We start from the raw sequence: 22057 nt of genomic DNA, 5'->3' as shown, positions 1-22057 counted from the left end.
AGATGTCAGAGAGGGTCTGCCCCAGGCAGGCAGATGGCACACTACCCTGCTCACAGTCTCGGCTCCCCACTCAACTCAACAGTACGGCCTCCAAGGGTCCCAGTGTCATCACCAGATCTGTCACCTGAGCTCTCAACTCCCCCTCAGACTTGGTTAGTGAGGACCCGGGCATCACCACACCTCAGCTTCCAGGGCATTCTGACTTGGCAGGGTTTTGCTTGCTTCCTACTGAGAAGAGAGTGAGACACAGAGCAAAGGCAAGCATTGCCCAAGGCCATATGGATGGGTTGCTGCCACACAGCCAGGGAGTGGAATAACAGTGCTGGGTACTGGCCTTGGGTTCAAATCCTGCCTGTCACTAGTCAGCTGAGTGCCCTCGTTACCCTACTTTCCTTCTCTGCCTCAGTCTCCGCACCAATAAAATGGGGCAACCAAGCACACATTTGGGGTCCATACAAAGACTGCATGCTGTAGGCCTTTGCGAGAACATGGCGGAGGTTCCTGAACTCAAAAGATAGACCAGACCACGCTGGGTGCAGTGCCAGGACATTGACCTCCCCAGGGCTCCAGAGAGCTAGCCTCCTGCCTCTACAACACCCCACAGTCCCCAGTAGGTTGGCCCATGGGGCATTTGCTGAGCTGCTCAGGTCTGGTACCCAGAGGTAGCACATAGCAGAATCAATGGTACCCTGAAGGCCGAGGTCGTGATGAAGAGGGTGAAGAGGAGGGTATTGGGAACTCCCTGGAGAGGACCTGACCCCTGAGGACATGGCGGGGGACAGAGCCGTTAGTGGGAAACAGAGTGTGAAGCCCGGATGTCACTTTTTGCTAAGGATGGCTTCCTGGAGTTAAGCCAAAAGGGACCCTGTTGGATCTACTTGGTAGTTTTTAAGTGTTGGGACCAGCGTGCTACTGTCACTGAGGGCTTACTATATAAACACACACACACACATTGCATAACTCCCAAAGTACAGACTCTAAAGAATACATTCTCTCAGGCTGGAGAGATGGCTCAGTGGTTAAGAGCACTGACTGCTCTTCCAGAGGTCCTGAGTTCAAATCCCAGCAACCACATGGTGGCTCACAACCATTTGTAATGAGATCTGATGCCCTCTTCTGGTATGTCTGAAGACAGCTACAGTGTATTCATATGCATAAAATAAATAAAAAAATTAAAAAAAATACAATCTCTCATCAGACCTCAGAACTGCCCCATTTCAAAGAGCAGAAAACTGAGGGTTAGTCAGAGACTGTGACCAGACTGAAGTCACACAGCCAGCATATGACAACTCACAGCACCGGCTCTCCATTTCCCTTCAATATATGATGGGATCAGAGTATCCTGGGGGTAAAGTAAGGATTTACAGAGGAATGAAGTCGGCTGCAAAGGTAACACTGAGGAAGAGGGACAATGGGTGGTATTTCACTCTGCTGAGGACACCACTGGCCTGTGACGTCAGCAGGTGGCTCGACTGGGCTGTGCCACTCGCTGCTGGTGCCCTGGGGAGGAGCTGGGCAGCAAGGGTCCTGGGAGGGCGCTAGTGGCCTGCGGTCACAGAGCAATCTCCATTAGGGTGGCGAACGAGTGGCTGCAGCTCCTGGAATCCTATTAAAAGCTTTTTCATTGTTCCCCAAGATATGCTCCACTCCGCCGGGACCTGGGCATGTTGATAATTTATTTGTGGAAGGGAAAGGGGCGAAGAGCGAGGAGAGGGGGAAATGTCATTATTTACTCCGCCAGTTTCTGCAGCCCGAGCTGGGCTGCTGGGCAGCTCTCCTGAGGATGTGCCACACTCGCTCTGGCTGCTGGATCTCTCTCAGACCCAGTCCCAGAGTAGGGAGGGAGGGTCCATGGAGGGGCAGCTGGGTGGACACAGTGGGGGGTGGAGCTGAGTCTTTGGAGAGCTGATGGCACTAGGACCCTCACTGTTGGCAAGCTAATCCTCAGCTGTGGCGTGCGGCGCCCCTGGGAGCTTCATTCCTGGGACTCACACATAGGAGCTGGGTAGCAGCAGCCCTGTTGGCTTCTGAGGGGACAGACTAGGGTCTCTGGTCATCATCCTGAGCACCAAAATTCAGGCATCCCTCTGTAAATGGTGGGAAGGAATTCAAGGCTAACAGTGCAATAGTAGTCCTTTGCCCAGGTGACCATTTCCTGTGGGCTGCAGTGGCTCTGTGGGTCGGTCCCAAGTCTCACTTAACCCTCCCAACCTCAGTTAAACTTAGGCTCAGCATCCAAGTGACAGGGGCAGCATGGGTCACTCCCCTTGGTATGGCTTCTACCTCTGGTCCCCAAAGGCACACCTTCTCTTCCTTTTCAGCACTCCCTGCCACAGTGAGGAAGCCCAGGGCAGGGTCATTTCCTGCACAACCTTCTAGTTAGCAGCTTGTCGTCAGGCTGTAGGGGTCGGGGTCGGGGTCGGGGTCAGTGATAAAGGTGAGACTCTGGGTTCTGTCCCCTTTATATGAAAAGCAAACCGAAGCAAAACCAAACACACAGAGCTGGCAGAATGGCTTTATGGAAACAGACGCCAAGGCCCCTCCCTTCCTGACAGCTGAGAAAACAGACAGCATAAAGATGGCTAGATCCAGCCCAAAGTGTCCCCTGGACTAGGTGTGACAGTGCCCTGGGGCTGCTAGGCATGGCGGGTGTAGAAGGGCAGGAGGAGGGGTTGGACTACAACCTTCCTCTCTCCCACGTGCCCTTCACAGGCCTAGCAGGCTCAGGCTGCACTAGTGTGTGAGGGCCTGGCCCCCTGCAGACGGCCGCTTATTCCTCCTCTCAGCCACAGCCAGATGTTTTCAAAAATGTCTAGCTCAATCCGATCACTTGCTGGCTCTGAGAGCATCAGTAGCTCTCTAGTTAGAGGAATTGAGTCCAAAACCTTGAGCCTGGCCTTTCGGGCCTACCCAGCCTAGACCTGGCTTGTCCCCGAGCCTTACCTCCTCTTCTTACACCTTTGCTCAAGTATGGCTGTCATCTACCTGCATTTAACCGTGTGCTTCCTGCCACAGCTAGCCACACACACCACCGCCTACAGGAAGCCCTACCTGACTGATCCATGAAAAACTAGAACTTCTGTCCCCCCCCCCCCCCAGCTGGGGACCGAACCCAGGGCCTTGCGCTTCCTAGGCAAGCGCTCTACCACTGAGCTAAATCCCCAACCCCTCGTTAGCTCATCTTAAACTGCTCCCTTTACTTTTTTTTTTTTCTTTTTTCTTTTTTTCTGAGCTGGGGACCAAACCCAGGGCCTTGCGCTCGCTAGGCAAGCGCTCTACCGCTGAGCTAAATCCCCAACCCCTACTTTTTAATTATATTTTAAAAATGTGTGTGTGTGCCTGTGTGTCCGTGTGTGTGCAGATTTACATGGGCTCCAGGGATTGAGCTCAGGCCACCAGGCTTACTCAGCGAGTGCCCATTGAGCTGTCTCATTGGCCCTTGTTTGCTTGTTTTGAGGTTGAGTCTGACTGTAGCCTAGGCTGATCTGGGACTTGCTCTGTAGCCCATCTGACCTAGGATTCATGGCAGTTCCTGTTTCAGTCTCCCAAGTACTTGAAATATAGGTGTGCGCCACCATACCCATCAGCCCATTTTATGGAGGAGAAACCTGAGACTCAGAGTGAGGGGTACTGGGGACGACAGACAGGTCTCTGCCTTGGGACCCCTTCCTGTACCACTTTCACCTCTAGCAGCTGTGGGGCTGGTGGGGTAGCAGCTGGGCTGGCATTCTCTGAGATCTCACTATATGCATTGTCTGGAGTGGAGTGTTAAGTGAGGGTCTCTTTGGTCTCTGAAATGTCCAAGTTAAATTGGAGGTTCCATTTTACAGGTGGGAAAGCTGAGGCCAAGAACAGGAAGGGAAGCAGGAAGGCAGAGTCCCAACCCCACAGACACTTCCTGTGCCTCTCTGGAGGCCCACAGTTGTGGGGGTCAAGTCCTGTCCTGCCAGCCCGAGGCCAAGCCCAGATCTCAGGCCTGCTGCCTGCCCTGGCAGGGCATCCTAGGATGATGCTGAAGAGGCTGAGGTGACAATGTGCCCAGGAGCAGGGCAGGGCCTGGACCCTGCCCCCACCGCAGCTGTCTCCCTGGTGGATGGACTCCCAGACAGTCAGGGCTTGTGAGAGCCGGGGGCCTTCAAGGAGAGCACTGCTCCCGCCAGCCGCTGCTCAAAGGCCTCTTTGTGGCGAAAGGGCTAGCCACGGGCAGCTGCCAGGCCAGAGGCACAGACAGCTCAGCCTTTGTGCCAGCATGTTGCCCCTGCCCTGACCCTAGAGGTCAACAGGACTGGGGCCCTTATCTGTGGGAGGCTGGGGACCTCCTGCCCCATCTGTCCTAAGTCTGGGATGGGTGTGGTTTGTGTTACCAGGCGGGGACCCAGGAGCACCCTGCTCACAGATCTAGCTGTGGAAGCAGAGCCCAGACTTGGCACAGGTGGGGATGGGGACAATATAGAGGATGAAATGGTTAGTTGTGGCACTGATGGTGAGGGAAGATTTCCTGCCACGCAGGGGGCGCTGCCATGTTTGGCTCTGGAAGGCATTTGTTGTTGTTTTCAGATTCCATGGGGTGACACAGCTCTCCTGTTCATTCAGAGCTGAACAAGCTGAGAGGCTCAAAGGTTAGGGAGCTTGCACAGGTTGTAGCACTGTAGCACTCCAGGGCTGGGGCTTAGACCTGGTCCTTCTTGAAACCCTCCTCCAGATTTTTGAGACAGAGTCTCGTGTGTCCTAGACCTTGAACTTCTTTTTTTTTTTTTTTTTTGGTTCTTTTTTTTCGGAGCTGGGGACGGAACCCAGGGCCTTGCACTTCCTAGGCAAGCGCTCTACCACTGAGCTAAATCCTCAACCCCTAGACCTTGAACTTCTGATCCTCTGTTCAGGAATGGGCCAGGTCGCCTGTGCCCCTGTCTGGATGTGATGGGTAGATTGTGTTTGAACCCCTGACATCATGGTATCTTGTCTGAACTCTGTGGGTAAAGCGCTGGGTGGGGGAATGGAGGGAATTATGGAGAACTAGGTGGACTGAGGTCAGTCCTACTCTTGGAAGGACCCCAGAACCTATTGTGTGTCAAGGCCTTCAGGGTAGAAGGTGGGCCTGTTGATGCCAGAGTATGGGACTTGTGGGGATGAAGATATCTTAGGGGTCTTTAAAAAAATAGATTTATTTATTTATTATTTTATGCATGTGAGTACACTGTAGCTGTCTTCAGACACACCAGAAGAGGGCATCGGATCCCATTATAGATGGTTGTGAGCCACCATGTGGTTGCTGGGATTTGAACTCAAGACCTCTGGAAGAGCAACCAGTGCTCTTAGCCACTGAGCCATCTCTCCAGCCCCATCTTAGGGGTCTTATATATGACAGGCTGCAAACCAGCTTGCCTTCATAGCCTGTGCAGGATCAGTTTCTCCATCTATGAACTGATGCTGAGCCTGTATGAGACCCATGGGTAAAGTCCTCTGTAGAGAGGGCGAACTGCGGTCTAGCTCTCTCTCCCTGCAGGCTTCTTGTATCTTCCCTGGGAAAGCTTGCTCCAGGCTGAAAGCCCCACACCCTGAGGGAAGGGCCAATCCTTGGGCTGCAGGATTGTTCTCAGCCTCCCTAGTCTGGATGCCAGATGATACATAGTTAATGCTTCTCATATGAATACTCAGCAGCTCTTATAGCAAGGGTGGGTGTGAGGGCCTGCTCCTTCTGGGGCTCTTCCTGGAGGTGGGAAGTGAGGCTCTTGGGCAGACAGGTGCAGGCTCTGGGGCCCCTTTCCAACCCTGGCACTTCCTCCCACCCCCTCGACTTCCAACCTCAGAAGGTAGTTGCAAACTAGCAACTTGTTTCCACAGCAGGGACCTGAGGGACTTGACTACCAAGAGATCTAGTTGAGCTTCAGATCTGAGATCCACATCTAGAGCTCCCCTTGGCCTGTCTGGATGTGTTCAGGCCTTCCATGGGCAGCTTTGTAAACTCACATGGGTCCTGCTTTGTGGCAGATGCTCGTGGGCCTGGGTGGGTATCTTTTGCAGCCTTCAGCTTGATGACAGTAGTGATTTCCAGTGTCTGGATTCTGGTCCTGGCCCTTCCTCTTCCCGACTAGATCTGTCCCCATGATCCCCTGGTGTGGACAGGTCCCCATCTACATGGCTTGTAGTCTGACCAGGCTGAGGAGGACCCCGCAGTGGTAACCATTATCCAGAGTAGATGTTTCCTGATTACATGCCATGCCCTGTATGGTGCTAGGATCTGCTGGATCAGGCCCTGAGCTCTATGATAGGAAACAGGTCCCCGTGAAGAGATGCCAGGCAGGTCCTGACCCAAGGCCCAACCTCTGAGCCTGGAGGTTCTTACAGTAGCCTTGCTTTTTAGAGGCTCTGAGGCCGTTCCTGTTCTTCACTGGCAGCCTGAAAGCGGTGGTGACAGCCGCCCAGTGGCCCCGCCCTCCTCAGGGCAGCCTCTATTGAGTCTCATCATTACAGGGCGGGGCCCCTTGCTGGAACCTCTCCTGGGTGGCAGAGCTGTCGAGCAGGCGAACAGCTGTTTGTGCAGAGACAGAATCTGTCCGGATCTGACAGGCAGCCTTGCGCCTCTGCTGTGGGCTCAGCATGGAGAAGCTGCAAGCTGACAATAGAGTGCTGGCCCAGGCTACTCTTAGCAGGGGCCAAACTGCCCGAGGCTGGTTTATCAGATGAGCCAGGGCTTGGGGTGCACTTGGACTTCTGTCTACATGACCCCCCCCCCCCACACACACAGAGGAGCCACAGAGGAGTTGGCTGAACTCCTCTGGATACTGTAAAGCACCCTATCTCAACTTGAGGTCTAGTCTTTCCCTTTGGGGATCCATGAAAGAGGCCGCGAGTGACTGTTCCAATGCCACTAGTGGTCCCTGGGCACTGTGTGGTATCTTTTCAACACTGCCACCTATTAAAGAGGCTGTTCAGGTCAGAGAAGGGTGACATTTAGGGAAGAAAGAAGGTCTCAGGTTAGGGAAGGTGACAGATCTTTAGAGGAAGCCCTGCCACGCCCATTTCCCTCCCCTGAGAAAGAGTAGATTCAGAGCAAAAGATGATTCTAGCAGTGACTCCATGGCAGAAGGCCCTAGTCTTTCTTTTTGTCTTTCTCTCTCTCTCTCTTTACATGGAGTTCCAGGCTGGCCTTGACTTTGATAGCAGAGGATAGCCTTGAATTCCCCATCCTTCAGCCTCTACCTTCCACATACTAGGGTTACTAGTGCCCAGCTCAGAACCTCAGTGTTAACTGGGAATGCCTTATTCTCTTGAAAGTTGAAGACAACTAGGTGAGTTCTGTCTAGGGAAGAGCTGAGCTGAGTCCTCTGTAAAGGCTTGAAGTATTGTGAGACTGATTCCGTGTGACAGCAGAAAATGTTCAGCTGATTGCACGCTTAGCCCTTTTGAGCCTGGCAGAATGGGCTGAATGAGAATGGTACACAAGCCTGTACTTCTTATACACAAGCCTGTACTTCTTAACCATCACCCATGGCAGGAATGACTAATCAATCCCAGCTCTGTTTCCTGCTGAGCCTGGTAGGCTCTTCTTGGAAAGGGAATAGACTGGGTCTCCCTGGCAGGTGTTCTGTGTTTGGGGAACTGGGAGAGGTGAAGTTTGCCACACAACCTTCCAGTTCCTGGGATTGAGCTGAGATTTGAGCTCAGTTCTTTTGACTAAAGATAATGGAAGCTGGGACTCCAGAGGTCCTTCCCTGTTCCCCCTGGGATCCTCCTACAGCACCAGTAGTATTCCTGCTAGAGCTTACCATAACTTGGCCCAGCTGCCTGCCAGACAGGCAGAGCGTGGTTAGTTCTGGCCTCCTATGGCAGTTGGTGGTCCCTCCTGGCCTGTTAAGTGTCACTGCCTGCAACCTGCCTGTTCTGGGCTCCTAACTGCAGTTGAGCAGCTCAAGGTGGGTTTCCAATTCTGCTGACTGAGGGGAGGGAGGGGGTCCAGCCAAATGGTTAGGACACTGAGGTCTCCTTGGGGTTTCCCAGGCCAGACACCAAGAGCTGTAGCCGGGTTGGTGCGATGCACCTATTCAACTCTGGCTTCCTCAGTCACTCTTCCGTTCATCAAGAGGAGATCTGCTGGCTTGGAGGTTACCCTTTTAATTAAGCCAATTAATTAGTGCCTTTAATGAAGCAGATTAACCAGGCCAGGCTCTGCAAATGGGGTGGGAGTGGGGAGTTGTTGCAGCCTGTACTTTTTCGAAGGTGCTGGTTGGGAGGCAGCTGCTAAGCCAAGCCTCCTTCGGACTGTTTGAAGCCAGCGTTGGCCAAGGATGGCTGTGTCCCCCATGGAGTGTGGCTAGAAACCCAGACCTGGGCAGGGGAGTAAAGGAGGGCCTGAGACTGCAGGGTTAAGTGCAGTTCAGACACTTTGGCTGGAGCTGGGAGCAAGAGGAAGAGGAAACTCTACAGAGCTGGCTCAGTGGGGGCCTCAGCAAGGGCAGTTGCCCAGGTAAGTGACTCAGGTCCCCACTTTCTCCTCTTTTCCTTGTTCTGGGATAGCCCAGCAGGGACAGGGGGAGGTCTGTCACCCTGTGGCCAAGGCAACCAGAGCCCCTTGCCTGCCTGTAGAGGCAGGGGTTTGTTCAAGGTCACTTGGGTTCTATGACAGAGCTGAGGTACAAGACTATGTTCCTATCTCTGTTTTCCTTCCACCCACCTCTGCTGGCACAGTCGGCTTCCCTCCAGCAGAACCAGGCGGTTCCACCTCCACCCAGGGTTTTCTCTGTGCCAGATGCTCTGTGGAGCACCCCGCTCTGTGGAGCGCCCTGCTCTGTGGTCCTGAGACACAGTTGACTTCTCTCCAGTGGGTTCAGGTTTAGGAAGGGAGACCTGCATCCTTGTGACAAAAAGGAGCTGTCACCTTAGTCTGTGAATGTAAATGGGAGACCAGCTCCACATTTCTGAGTGCTTCCCCCTCCACCCCAAGGACAGGGGAGCCCACTATTAGCCTGGACCAGGAAAGAAGGCCACGCATGCCACCCTCAGAGACGCCTTTATGTTTCCCTGGGGTGCAGAGGACAGATCAGAGCCCGCTCCAGGATGCACTAAGCCATGGCAGAGACAGTTGGCTCAGGCCACGACAGAAGAGATTTAGGTTAGACGAAGGAGGAACTGCCTGACAAGAGGATTATTAACAAGTTTGCGAAGGCAGGATGTGTCCCTCCCCCAGGACAGCAAGCGCTGGCCTGTGATGAGCCTCTGGGCTCTTTGGAAACACAAGTTCTATAAATCCAAGCTACGCTTCCAGTAAATATCAACAGGGTGGGGGTGGGGTTCCCCGGAACATGCTGCCAGCAGCCCTCACCCCTTTGAATTTCCTCTGTGCTCCAGACACCTGGCAGGATGCAGGCAGTTGGTGGGCTCTGTCTACACCAGTGCAAGCCCCAGTTTCCTCATGTGATAAATGGGTTCAGCATTCCTTGGGTAGAGAGAATTGCACCTCTCAACAGGCCAGCCCCCTTCTCTTGCTGCCACTCTGACCAGCTGTCTTGTTCCTTGCTTGTACCCCCACAAAGCCTGCCCCTCCTCGCCATGACAGAATCATTTTGTCAGCGACCTTCCTCCCTCTGATGTGGCCACCACTTTGAGTGGCATTGTCCAACCAGTTTCTAGGGCCTTCTAGTATTCCTTATTAAAAGAGGTAATAGCCCTCCTTCACCTGAGGTCGCTGCTTAGTGGGAGAGCGTGGGCTTAGCAGGTATCAGGCTGTGATTCTCAGCATCCCCTAAAATAACCTGCTAAACTTTGGCTACTGTACCCACCCCTTCGTCTGGGAAGGTTTCCCTGTATCCGCCAGCCAGTGTCAGCCTCACGCTGACCTGTGGGGCTTCACTGACCCCAAGTCTACTGTTCCCATCACGGAGTCTGCCTGAGAGCCCAGGCACTCTCAGGGCAGAGCGTGTGCGTGGGTGAAGGGTAGCTGGCAGCTTTGCCTTTGATTTACCTTGAGAGGGACCCTGCAGGGTGGGTGGAATGAGCGCCAGTCACCCTGGGACACTTCTTTAAATACCAGCTGGAAGCAGCTGGGTTCTGGGTGGGTGGAGTTGCCGTTCATCAAGCAGGCATCCCCTGACGCCCCCTGACACACGTCTGTTAGGAGTTGGGTGTGTGCGAGAGAGGGGCAGCTTCTGGCCCCAAGGGGCTAGTGAGAGCAGGGGTTAGGGCACTGGGCGTGTGAAGCTTTGGCTGTCCCTTGTCTCCTTCACCCCCTCGAGGCAGTGAGCTCTGAAAAGGCTTCATCCCTGGCTGCCATTCTCCAGGGCCTGGCTCGTTAAACTAAAGCACCCATCTGTATGTGGAAGGACACATGGACAGATGATGGTCGCAGATGGAGAGCCAGTTGGATGTCTGGCTCCTCCACACCGCCTCCATTTCCCCTGGGCAGAGAGAGAACAGGAGATGCGCAGGCCTCTCTGGAGTACAGCTCTTAGCACTAGTCCTCGCTAGTAACTGTTGAGTGTGCCACAGTCTCTCAGGGTCACTGAGGCAGGCTGGCACGGCAGGGTGGGACTGGGGCCATGTTGGCATTTGATAACAGCTGTGCATGCAAAGCTCTCGGAGGCTCTGATGAGGGATCTGCTGTCAGACCTCTGGCCCAGGCCTCTGGTCCCCAGGGTGTCTCTGGAACTGGAGCACAATTTGTCGGATTTGTCCTGGCTGTGGGATGGGTTGGCAGGGAGCTGAGATTGGGATCCAGAGTCTAACTCAGCCCCCGCAGCAATATGGGGCCGTGTGGTTGGACCTCAGCAAATGCTGCTTCCTGCCTTTGAGGCTGTCTGGCAAACGTACCAGGGGTCCTCATTGCCTGGGCATCTCCCTTGAGTGCTACTGTCCCTCCTTGCTTCCCTGCACAGCTATGATTCTTTGTTGGAATGGGGGGAGGCCTCTCTTCTCATGGAAATTCACACCCACGTCCTCACCAAGCTGTCTGTGGGATGAGGCTGGTGGGGATGGGGGAGCAGCTGTGGGAACAGGAGGCTCTGCTAGAGAGGGACAGAAGGATGGATAGACAGAACCCGGCGCTCCATCTGGAGATGACAGCTCAGGGCCCAGGTGGGTAGCCAGTCCAGTCCCTGGTGCACTCCAACCCCGTGCCCTAGAGGGCCAGAGCCTGGGTGATACCAGACAGCTCTGGCTGGCACTCACCAGGGACAGCTGAGAATCCAGCTGGAGGCTCTGTGGTATGGGGTGGGGTAGTATAAACTCTGGAAAAAAGTAAGGGGTCTGACAGGTGTCAGGACTGCCCCCCTCACACACTGTTCCCTCCACTATTAAACAGAACAGACTTCAGGCCCTAGTCTCTGGGCTGGCTGGTCTTCACTTGATAGACACTCTGGGAGGACACTTCTCCTTACCCAACATCCTAGCCCAGCCCTGTCCTGTGACCTCAGGGGCCAGCTGTAACATGGCCACCCACAGATCTCCAGAGTGTTACTGTGGCATTTGAGTTCCAGATGGCTCTGGTGGGGCTCTAAGCCACCCTGAATAATTTGTTTTCTTTTGTGGTGACAAGGATAGACCATTGAAGCGTACCCTCAGTCTAAGGCTACCCTGGTCCTGTAGCTTATAGGGTTAGGAGAAAGGGTAGCTTTGGGGTGCTAAATTCAGGCATGGGGCAGCAGTCCAGGAACAGGTAAGCAGGCTGTGGGGATGGTAGGGAGGGCCTCTCATCTACCCTGTCCATGCATAGCTCCTGCTTGGGACAGCCAAAGCTGCTCAGGTAGACTGAAAACCAGTGAGAGTCAGTGGCACTGTGCCATGTTTGTCCCTTTTCAAGGGCATGGGATGCCAGGACAGATCTAGCCCTCAGAAGCCCTGGCTGCGAAGGAAGCTGAGCGACAAGAACAAGATATACCAGGACTCCATAAGCTGAACAGGTCATGGTGGCTCTGTGCAGAAGAAGGAGGGGTGACATCCTGAGGCACCCTGGACCCAAAACCAAGGGCTTGCGTCTCCTGGGAGGTCAAGTTCAGAAGACTGGGCTTCGAGGTCTTCAGGGACTCCACTCTACCCTCTGTGCACCCAGAAGGAGATTTCCCCATAAAGGAGTGCAGGACAGGGACAGGAGACAGACAGGGAGCGTGAATTGTTGAGCACGTGTTCTCTACAGCTCAGCTAATTCTCACACTCCTATAGGCAGGTGTGTGCACCCCTCCTTTTACAGACGTGGAAACCAGAACACATATGAGAGAAGTCATGGGATTTGAACTTAGACAGGGCCAACCCTGAAGCACAGTGCCTGCCATTGTCTGAGCAGAGCTCAGAAGTCAGTGCTACCAGTCAGTCCCCCAGCCCCATCCAGACACACCCTAGGCTCAGCACTTCTGGGACTTGAGTCCCTCAGCCATCTGTGAGCCACCAAGTACTGCACAGTGTAATCTTGTAATACTGACTGCGTTGTGTACAATTGAAAACCCATTACGGTCCTATTTTCCTAATATATGACACCCTATCGCATCCCCCAGTGACTGCATTTCCCAGATAGATGCCGGAGTCTTGTCCACGCACAAAATTACTATCAGTCCTTTCCCTCTGCTGCCGGGAGAGCTGAGCAGGCCTGTGAACAGGGTGCCCCATTCCTGCCGCCTTCAGAGGACACCTGTGGCTGCACACCTGGGAGAGGACAGTGTCAGGGCAGGAAGCCTTTCCTGGAGAGTTGCCCCCGACCTCTCCTCAGCCTGGAGATACAGTAAGGGCACTGGGGAGGGGCAGCGGAGGAGCGGGCAGCTGCTTGGTGTAGCGGCCACGGCCCTGTAATTGGGCAGCCTGTCCTAGACGAGGCCAGCGACACCGAGGAGCTTCCCGCTCCATGCCGTTGCGGCCACTCATTTCCTGCACTCAGCCCATGATGCCAATTACCCTGCCTCCTGCTTGCCAGCAGTGGCTTCTGGAGCAGCCAGATGATTCCTCAGTGGGGCTTGGGTCCTCTCTGGAGGGTGGGAGGATGCGGAGAAGACAGCTGGGGTGGGCAGGACCCACAATGGAGTGGTGGGTTATGCGTGGACCTAAGACAACTCTGGGAAGACCCCATTTTCTTACCTGCCTCTTCTACCCAAAGAAGGGTTTCCCGTTTGCTAAGTGGCTGAGAAGCTGGCCTTCCACTGCTGTGCCCTGCTTTTCCCACCTCTTCCCCTGGCTTCGGACAAGCACCTGTTTTGCAGCGGGGCAAACGGAGGTTCACAGTGCATAGCTGCTATTAAGGTTAACTTGTGGCTCTTCTGTTCTGCTGTGCCAGAGGGTAGGTTGGGGGATTGGGTCACCTGGCGCCTGAGGGTCATGGGAGATGGTGGTAAGGGTGCTACCTAGTGCAGAGGTATCTTGCCAGTCTCAGCTCCACTGAAGGTGGATGACTGTGTCCCCAGCTTGTATGAGGTACGCATATTGGGAAGATGGGGTGTAGCTAAGCAGCTGGGCTTTTCGCTCTCTGTAGGGAATGTAGATGGAGCTGTCCCAAGGAAGGAGGCTACACAGGGCAGGGTGGTCTCACCTGCTTTGTGGGGCCATCCCAGGCCTTTCCGCAGGCCAACCCCGAGTACTCAGAGACCCTAGGCCTCCCCTGACAAACTACTTATGCTCCCCGTCACCCAACATTAGGAAAGTGAACCCAGGGCTTTGTGCAGAGCAGACAGGAGCCCTACCACTGAGCTGCATTCCTGGCCTGGAACTTCCACCCTTACTCGGGTGTGACCATAGGGGAAATGGCACAGAGAGGGCCAAGCCAGCCAACCTCACTGCGCTGAGTCAAGCCTGGGTTGTCCCCACAAGCCCGGTTTTTGTTGTTTGTTTTTGGATACAAGACCTTATGTAGCCTGGGCTATACAGCCAAGGCTTATCTTTGACTTCCGATCCTCAGCCTCCCAACTGTAGTGACTATGGACTTGTATTACTCTGCCCAGATAATGGTGCTCTGGGGACCAAACTTTAGGATCCTGTGCATGCTAGCCTGTCCCCTGAAATCTGGATCTATCCCATCTCCAAAGGGTCTCAGATACTCATTTTGAGAACCTCGGGGGTCTTGGCAGGACAAGCTCCCTTCCAGGTGCAAATTGGTTGTAGATGATCCAACAGGAAAGGGCCCTTGATGCCAAGGGGTGGGGTCAGCTGTGTGGGACAGTGGGCAGGGGCACAGAGGAAGATGTGTCTGGGGTGCCCCGGTCATTGCATGTGGGAAAGGACAGTGCAGGAGACCGGGGGCTCCCTCCCACACAGCAGGGGTGAGGTGGGGTAGAGCAGAAACATCTCCCTAAGGGGCAACTAACAGACCAATTAAGCTGCCAATAAAAAATTTAATCAAGTAATAATGCACCTTACTTTGTTTAATTAGTGTTCTGTCAAGTGAATGAATATTTAAGGCTTGGGTGGTGGTGCCAGCATCTGCCCAGCGGGCAGAGGCTGGGCCCACATTTCAATCGACCTGACAGCTCCTCACGCAGGCATTGATCACTGCCACCATGGTTCAGGGCCCCAGAGTACAGGGGGTGCTTGTTCTACATGGGCCCACTTGAAGGATCGGCCAGGTCTGTGCCTCAATGTCTTTGTCTGTAAAATGGGAGGATGGACTTCAGCCCAATGCTCGTTTTGCCTTTCCTAGAAAGACATCAGAATAGCTGGGTTTGGAAGTACATGTCTATAACTCTAGTATCCCCAGGATTTGGGAGGGTGGAGGCAGGAGTATAAAGGAGTTCAAGGTCATCTTCAGTTACATATGGAGGTCAAGGGCGAAGTGAGCTTGTGCCTCAACACTTTTCCCCTCTAGAAAACGGAAAGATTTTAACTCAAGTTGGGTACAGAAAGCATTTGGGGCATGGGAACTCCACTGTGCTGCTTGTACCCCACAACACCACATCCTCCCAGAGTACCTAGCACCTGACAACTAATGCTGTGTGTGGCAGGTTTTCCTGGGTGCCAGAAACTGGCTTCTTAAGACTGAGAGACCTGGGACATGGGCTGTCTCCGCTTACATTTAGTTAGTTTGTTTATTGTTCATTCGTTCATTCATTCACTCACTCATTCTACAACTTGACGGTGGTTTTCTGTATTTTTCCGGAAAAATGCAACTCCTGCACTATGCCCCAGGCTCAACCTCAGCGTCCTACAGCTCCCAAGTCTCCTTTTTCCCTCCAGGCAGGGCGTGGCCGCCGCCGCCCTAGAATTCGTTTGCATATTCATGACCTTGACAAGCATGCGCACTGCAGTGCCAGGCTCAAGGGCGGCCCGCCCCGCAGCAGGACAGCAGCATCTCCCCTTGCCGACCCCGGCATCCTCCACCAGCCGCCGCCTCCCTTCGCTTCAAGGAAGGGCCTGGTGTCCCCCCTACACACAACCACCTGAGAACCTCGCGCTGGAAGGACTTTGGTAATTATTTGTTTCAGTTGAGCTGTTTTCAGTCTAGGCTAGGCTGAGTCTTGTAATGAGTATGGATTTGCCAGTAAATAAGTCCCCCGCTTCTAACCCCTGTAATAAATGCATTTGGAGTAATCTGGCGATCACGCGGTGTAATTGCTGGCTGTCAGGGCAGATGGATGCTCCCGCGCTGACTTTACCGCTGTCTGCCCTTCCTTCACGCCGTGCCACCACTGGGTCTTCAGCCCCTCGCCTGTAGTTGAGGAGCATTTGCTTGGGAACAGGAATGGACCTGGCCTGCTTGCACCTCAGTGGTTCTTCTTACACCAAGCATGTTTCCAAGTCACTCGCCCGTGACCCACAGTGCCCTCAACCTCTCTGTAAGGAATCACCAAAGCCTGGTTCAAAATGCAGGGAGCCGTGGCTGAGTTGGTAGGACATTAGCCTAGCATGTCCAAAGCCTGGGATTTCATTCCCAGCACCATATATACTTGGCATGGTGGTGTGTATCCATAACCCCAGTACTTGGGAATGGAGGCCAGAGGGTCAGAATTCATTGTTCCCCTCCGGCCACACATACTGAGTTCCATGCAGGCTTGAGGTACGGTGAGATCCTGTCTAGAAGCAAAAACAGACCAAGCAGGGTCCTGGGCACTGCTTCAGTTTGCTACATTATCTGTAGCTGGGGCTCAAAATCTGAATTTTACTTGATTTGTTCGTTTTTTGCATTTATTTTTAAGTTAAAATTATTTTATTTGTGTGTCTAGACACACACAGGGGTTGCTTTCTCTCCTTCCTGTGAGTCCTGGTTTTGAACTCAGGCCATCAGAGTTTCCTAGCAAGAAAGCACCTTTACCTACCCACTGAGACACCTTGCTGGTCCCAGAATCTGCATTTTAAAATACCCTCCCTCAGCCATGTGTGAGGATGCAGACCCATAATCCCAGTACTCCATAGCAGAGGCTAGCCTGATCTACATAGTGAATTCCAGACTAGCTAGGGCTACAGAGAGAAGAAACCCTGTCTCACAAACACCAACTAACCAGCCAATCAACGCAAACCACCTATGTCCACAGGGGACTTCTGGAAGCACCATGGTTCAGAGGAATAAATCAGATGCTCTTGGACTTTGTGTGTGTGTGTGGCACACACACACACACACACACACACACACACACACACACACACACACACACACACACAGCTTTCTCTCCCTCATATATTGGCTTCTTTCCCAAACAAATCTGGCTCTGTTCATTCCTTTGAGACACTCTCCAATTCCCTGCCTGGTGTGCTTTTATGCCCCTCCCCCCTCGGGAGATGGCCTCTTGGCTGTGTGCCAGTACATCCTGTGCTCTGATGCTCTCCTGGACTTCACTGAGCAGAGGTTCCCACAGCTGGACATCACAACTGTCTTCCTTCACTCCTTGCAGTAGGCCCTGAGCCTTGTATGATGCCCAGCACACAGTAGTTGCTTCGTAAGTGCAAGGTGTATGAATCAGTAGGTAAGTGCCGAAGTGACTGGGCTTGTCTAGGATTTTATATTCAATCCACACCCTGGGATTAGCTGGGCAGCTGACTGGGAGGGCAGGGAATAGGGGACCCAATGAAATGCCTCTCAGTGAAACTTCACAGACCTCAACAGGTCAGGCCCAGTGGGGCCGTGTCCTCTGGTACCCACCCTGGGGAGGTTCACAGAGCCGCAGAGTAGAGGAACTATCTTAGGATCCACAGAGGGCACAGGCACTAGTGAAGCCTCTTGGGAAATAACTGCTTTGTGGTGTCCACCTCCTAGGGCCTGACCAGGACAAGGCTCTATATGGCCACCACAAAGTAGGCCAGGAGGGCCACCTCCAACCTAGCTCTGCCTGGTTCTTCTGTACTCTGGCCTGATCCAGGGCTTGGGCATTGGATGTGCTAGGGGCTGGCTTTGGCACTGTTTTTTGGTGTGAGGGATTCAGTGAGGTCACTTGAGGCAGACCTTAGCTGGTAAAAGCTTATCTCCATGGAGCCTTCAAGGAGCAACAGCACAAAGGCCACCACAGCTCTGTGTGCCCTTGGGCTGGTCACTTAACCTCTCTGGGTCTCACTCTCCTTGCTGAGCGGAAGAACCACTGTGAGTAGTGTGTGTGTGTTCCTCCCAGGAGCAACACTGGCTTGAGGAACCTTGTATGGGGCAGGCTCCATGTATCTGTTTCTCCTTAGAACAGTAGAGTAGGGCTGCACAGGAGGTGGGGAACTTCTGGGCGAACGGCCTTGTGCTTTTCTTCAAGGGTAGAGTTGTCAGGGTGTGGGGGGAGTCCAGGCCAGTCTTGGGGGTCGGGAGGCTTCACCCTGAGCCGTCCTCCCTCATCTCTGCTGTCTGAAACTGGTGCAGGCAAGATAGTGACTGACGGGAGTGTGGAGGGTGGCAAGTTGGGACAGAGGAGTAGGGGTGGTGGGGACGCAGCAGCGTGGGCAGCAGCGGCTGATCCTCGCCCGGCTGTCAGCCAGCAATCATGTTAAATAAAGGCCCCAAATTAGACAGGCGAACACGAGCACCTTCGGTCTAACAATGCAATTAGCACAGACAATGCCTCCCGCTTTCTCCCGGGCCCCAGCCAGTGTGGCTTCTGAGGGTGAGGGCGGGGGATGCAGGCCCTCCCTAGTGAGCTATGAGCTGCAGAGAGGTTTGAAAGGAACCGGTGAGAGACTAAAGGTGACAATGAGTGCCATCGAATGGAATGCCAGCTCCCTGGTTGTCAGGCATCCTCAGGGAAAGAACTCATCTAGATCTTTCTAGAATGCCCTTTGGAAGGGCAGCACCCACCCACGCCCCCAGAGGCCTTGGTCTCTGTCTCTGTCGCTGTCTCCATATTTTCTCTTCTAAGCATAGATGCAGGCTGAGTTTACATGAATAAAACATCAGTGAGGGGGGTGGATCCCAAACTGCACAGCCCATGGGCTTGGGGACAGAAAGCAATGGAGCCATTCTGCAGCTTCCACAGGCAGCACTGATTGTGCTGACCTGCTCCAAGGAAGGCCCTACTTCCTGATGAACCATAGATGGGAAGCAAGGTCAGGGCTGGGCCTGACCCCTGCCTCTGGACCCTGGGGCAGGCATTCTGGTTTTTTTTTTTTTTCCTCTTGGCTCAACAGCCAGAAGCCCTGGGCCTGCCTTGGGTGGGCCTTCAGGGGGCTTCATGTGTGCCTGACAGCCCCTCTCCTGAGGCCTGGCTGCCAGCTGCCAAGGCTTAGCTTCTCTTCTCTAGCCTTGTTAAAACCCAGAATGCATCCCTACAAGATCAGAGTAAGACGAAAAGCTCTGGGCCTCTGGCAAGGTAGGGCCTTTCTCTGGCTTCTCCACTGCCCTCCCCAGCTGCCCCAGCCGGGCCTGGCAAAGGCTGCCAGAGGGGAGCTGCTGGCTAACACCTCAGGCACTCAGAGGCCAAAAGCTAAGTCCACACGGACCTGGATCATTGTTTGTTCGAGCTTTCATTTGGTGATTGCTTCCAGAGCCCACCCGTGATGCTTGTAACTGGTCCCCCTGGAGCAGAGTCTAAGGGGAAATACAAGGGCTGGGCCTAGGATCCAGGCAGCTCCGAGAGCAAGGTGTAGAGATGGAGAGTGGGTGCAGTGTGAGCAGGGATGGGGGGCAGGCCTGTCCCTGCACTTTCAGCAGGCTGGGTTTGCTTCTGAAGGTACTAGGCCTGGAAGGTTTCGCTTGCTTTTGTTTGGACCGAGGTTAGAACAGGGAGTCTTGGACACCTGTGAGTATACCTGACACTCCACTTTGGAGAATATCCCTGTCTGCCATGTCTTTACCTGGTCAGATTTGCCACTTAAGGATTCCCTCCCCTCCAAAGCAGAGCCCTTGGCTGAGGTACCAGGGAACATCCCAGGGGAGGCATCCTGATCTGAGTGCACGCACAGGACCTTGCCAAGGGCCTAGAAAGATGAATTTAGATAGGCACTCTGGAGCTGGGGATGTGTGCAGCTCAGTGGCACAGTGCTTGTCTGGCATGTGCAAGACCCTGCATCCAGTCCTCAGGACTGTATATAGAACAAAAAAAAGACCATGCACAGAGTACACACACCTTTAATCCCAGCACTCTGGAGGCAGAGGCAGATGAATCTTTTTTTAGTTCAGGGCTAGCCTAGTGTACATAGGGAGTTCCAGGCCAGCCAGGGATATACAGTGAGACCCTGTCTCGAAACAAACAACAGAAACATCAAGATAGTCATGCTGCTAGGGACGTGCTTTGCCTCCCCAGTGGGCCCACGGCGTGAGTGTGAGGTACTCTGAACACCAGACCGAACCCAATGTGAATCCATGAGAACACGTTACAGAGGGGTGACTTGAAGCACAGAATCATATGGTTCAAGGTCCAGAATTGGCAGATAAAGCCTGGTTTTTGCCCTAATGTCTCTTCTATACTTACAGCCCTGATGTCCACCTACTAAGTCCCCCACACACTGCAGAGTCCCCTGTGCCTTGACCCCCTGCCTTACTGGTGGCCATTATGAGACTTGCATGATGTATCAAATGACTCCCTGTGGCCAAAGCCCTAGTTTCCCAGGGCTGGATGGCTTCCTGAGGAATGAGAGGCTTCAAGGAGAGGTAAACTAGGCTGTGACAGAAGGAAGTGTGGCCAGGTGGGTAGTGGGGAGGAGGATAGCTCAGTTCCTGGGAGACACAGATGGGTGTAGAATGGTGGGGAGAGAGGCCCTGCAGGCACCCCAGGAGAGGACAGGGGCCTCATTAACAGCACTCAGCCCTCCCCTCTGCCCGGCTCTCCTGGAGGATGCGGAGAGGGAATCCATTATCGCACAAAATAGCAGCTGCAGACGTGAAAATGAAATATAGATTCAATACCTGCGCCTTTCGGCTCACAAACCGTGCCCCCAACACAGGTGACAGCCGGCACAGATGCCATCTCAGATCATAGGAGGGAGGGGACAGCCAGGGAATGGGGGCCAGGCCTCGCTCCTAGCAGTTTTCTCTGTGGCTAGGGACCTAAAACAGAGACCAGGATGCAGGTTCAGTTGCCCAGCTATCTTCAAGGGGGTGATGGCACAGTTTACCAAGCCCTTAACCGCCCCCCAGCACACACCTGCTGGATCTCCAGAGCTGGTGGCCTGAGGCTTGAGCCAGCAGGGGAAGGTACTGTCTCAGCCTGCACAGATCTCACAGTTGTTCTTGAGATGACTGGCTGGCTACAGCCCCAGCTTGTGACCTGGGGGTGCCCCTCAGAGCAGTCTGTCTCACAGACAAGGGGTGGGTGGCTATGCCACTGCCACATCCCTCCTGAGGGCCCCCAGGGCCATTGAGCAGCAGAGCAACTGCTTCCTGCTTTCCTATGTGTGTACTTTTAGCCAGAGGTTTGCACAACTTTTACGAGTGGGCTGGCGGTGAACTCATCCCGTTACAATGCACTCAGGGACCCTGACGACTAATTTAATTTAAAACAGCCTTGCAATAAAAGCTCAGGACGGAAAACCGCCGAGTCTTGGGGGTTATTTAACAAATTGCCTCACAGATAAATACATTAAAATGATTCTCAAACCAGAGTCATACCAAGTTGAAGTAAAATTAAGAAAGTCGAATCAAAATGTAAATTAATGGCGTCGAGATGCGTTTGAGTTGGCAGGCACCACTCTGGGGGATGTGGATGATTCTTCTGCCTTCTGTTCACGTGCCATGCCCCCACCAGGCTGTGCCAGAGACCCCTTTAGTCCAGGTAACTGGAAACTAGAAGATGTGGCTGCCTGTCCCACACTTCCACCTACCATCCCAGGCAGGCTTGGAAGTTATAAACGAGGGGGCCCTGCAGCAACTTCCTCTGCAGGGGTGGGTGGGGTGGGTGAAGACCGTGAGGGGGAATGGGCACAGTGAAAGTTGACACAAAACAGCGTGCTGTAAGCATGAGGTCCTGGGATGACCAGTTCCCACAGAAGGAATCACGTCTCCCCATAAAGCTGCCAGTCTAGCACTCCCATCTAATTGACAGGCAGACTGAGACCAGCAGCCCTCTCTGGACTCTGTGTACTCAGGATTCTTTGCTTCTGCATTTTCTGGCCTCGCCTCTCCTGTCCCTTCAAGCTGCAGGCAGCTAGCCTGTCTACCTAGACAGTAACTTCAGACCTGCTCCTTGTCCTGCCAGTCACAAGCCTGTTCCTCCAGCAACACTCCTACCTTAGCCAGGGCAGCCTCGGAGGTTCTCTGAAGTGATGGGCATCTGGGCTTCCCTGCCCCGTCTCCCCTACTTAGAGTAGCCTCAGGTGCCAACAGACAGCCCTAGGGAAGATTACCTGATGCTGTCTGGTCTGATAGTGTCCTGTGCTAATCAGAGGGGGAGGGAAAAAAAAAGAGGGAGTCCTTAGCATCCAGCCATGCAGGGTGTGTTGGGGACAGGAGCTAGAAGCCTAGAATTACAGGTGGGGTGTTGTGGCAGTCCCTCCCCTGACCTTGGGTAGGGAGGCAGGAACAGGAAAAGCATCAGGAAGGGATGGGGGTGTATGTGGCAGGTAATGGACACTTTCACCTGGAGCCACAGTGCCATGTGACACCGGAGACAGCTCCCATCCTGGAGGGGAAGGCGCTGCTAAGCCTAGCTATGCACAGAGCTGTCAGCTGTCAGCACCTGGGTAGGGGTGGGGGCACTCCTGGGACAGAAGAGCCCTAAGGCTCTTCTCCAGACTTTGCCTGAAAAAGCAAGTG

At 53.8% G+C, this 22057-nt stretch overlaps 2 protein-coding genes across 5 annotated transcripts in view; one reads left to right on the top strand and one right to left on the bottom strand.

Moving 5' to 3' along the window:
* Macrod1 (mono-ADP ribosylhydrolase 1) overlaps positions 1–22057 on the bottom strand; it is a 140743-nt gene that overhangs the window by 40911 nt on the left and 77775 nt on the right. Inside the window, exon 4 of one of the 4 annotated variants that reach the window (XM_087618043.1) lies at positions 20188–20353. The exons of the other annotated variants lie outside the window; for them this stretch is intronic. Coding sequence (XP_087474169.1) covers positions 20346–20353 — 8 coding nt within the window. The 3' untranslated portion in view covers positions 20188–20345. Of the gene's footprint in view, positions 1–20187; positions 20354–22057 lie in introns of those variants that run through there. 4 annotated transcript variants of the gene reach the window in all.
* Flrt1 (fibronectin leucine rich transmembrane protein 1) overlaps positions 1–22057 on the top strand; it is a 73147-nt gene that overhangs the window by 7369 nt on the left and 43721 nt on the right.

This window comes from Rattus norvegicus, chromosome 1, assembly GCF_021556685.1.
Source record: "Rattus norvegicus strain SHRSP/BbbUtx chromosome 1, alternate assembly SHRSP_T2T, whole genome shotgun sequence".
NCBI lineage: Eukaryota > Metazoa > Chordata > Mammalia > Rodentia > Muridae > Rattus > Rattus norvegicus.
The sequence above is the reverse complement of the archived record's forward strand: the minus strand, read 5'-3'. Positions and strand labels throughout refer to the sequence as shown.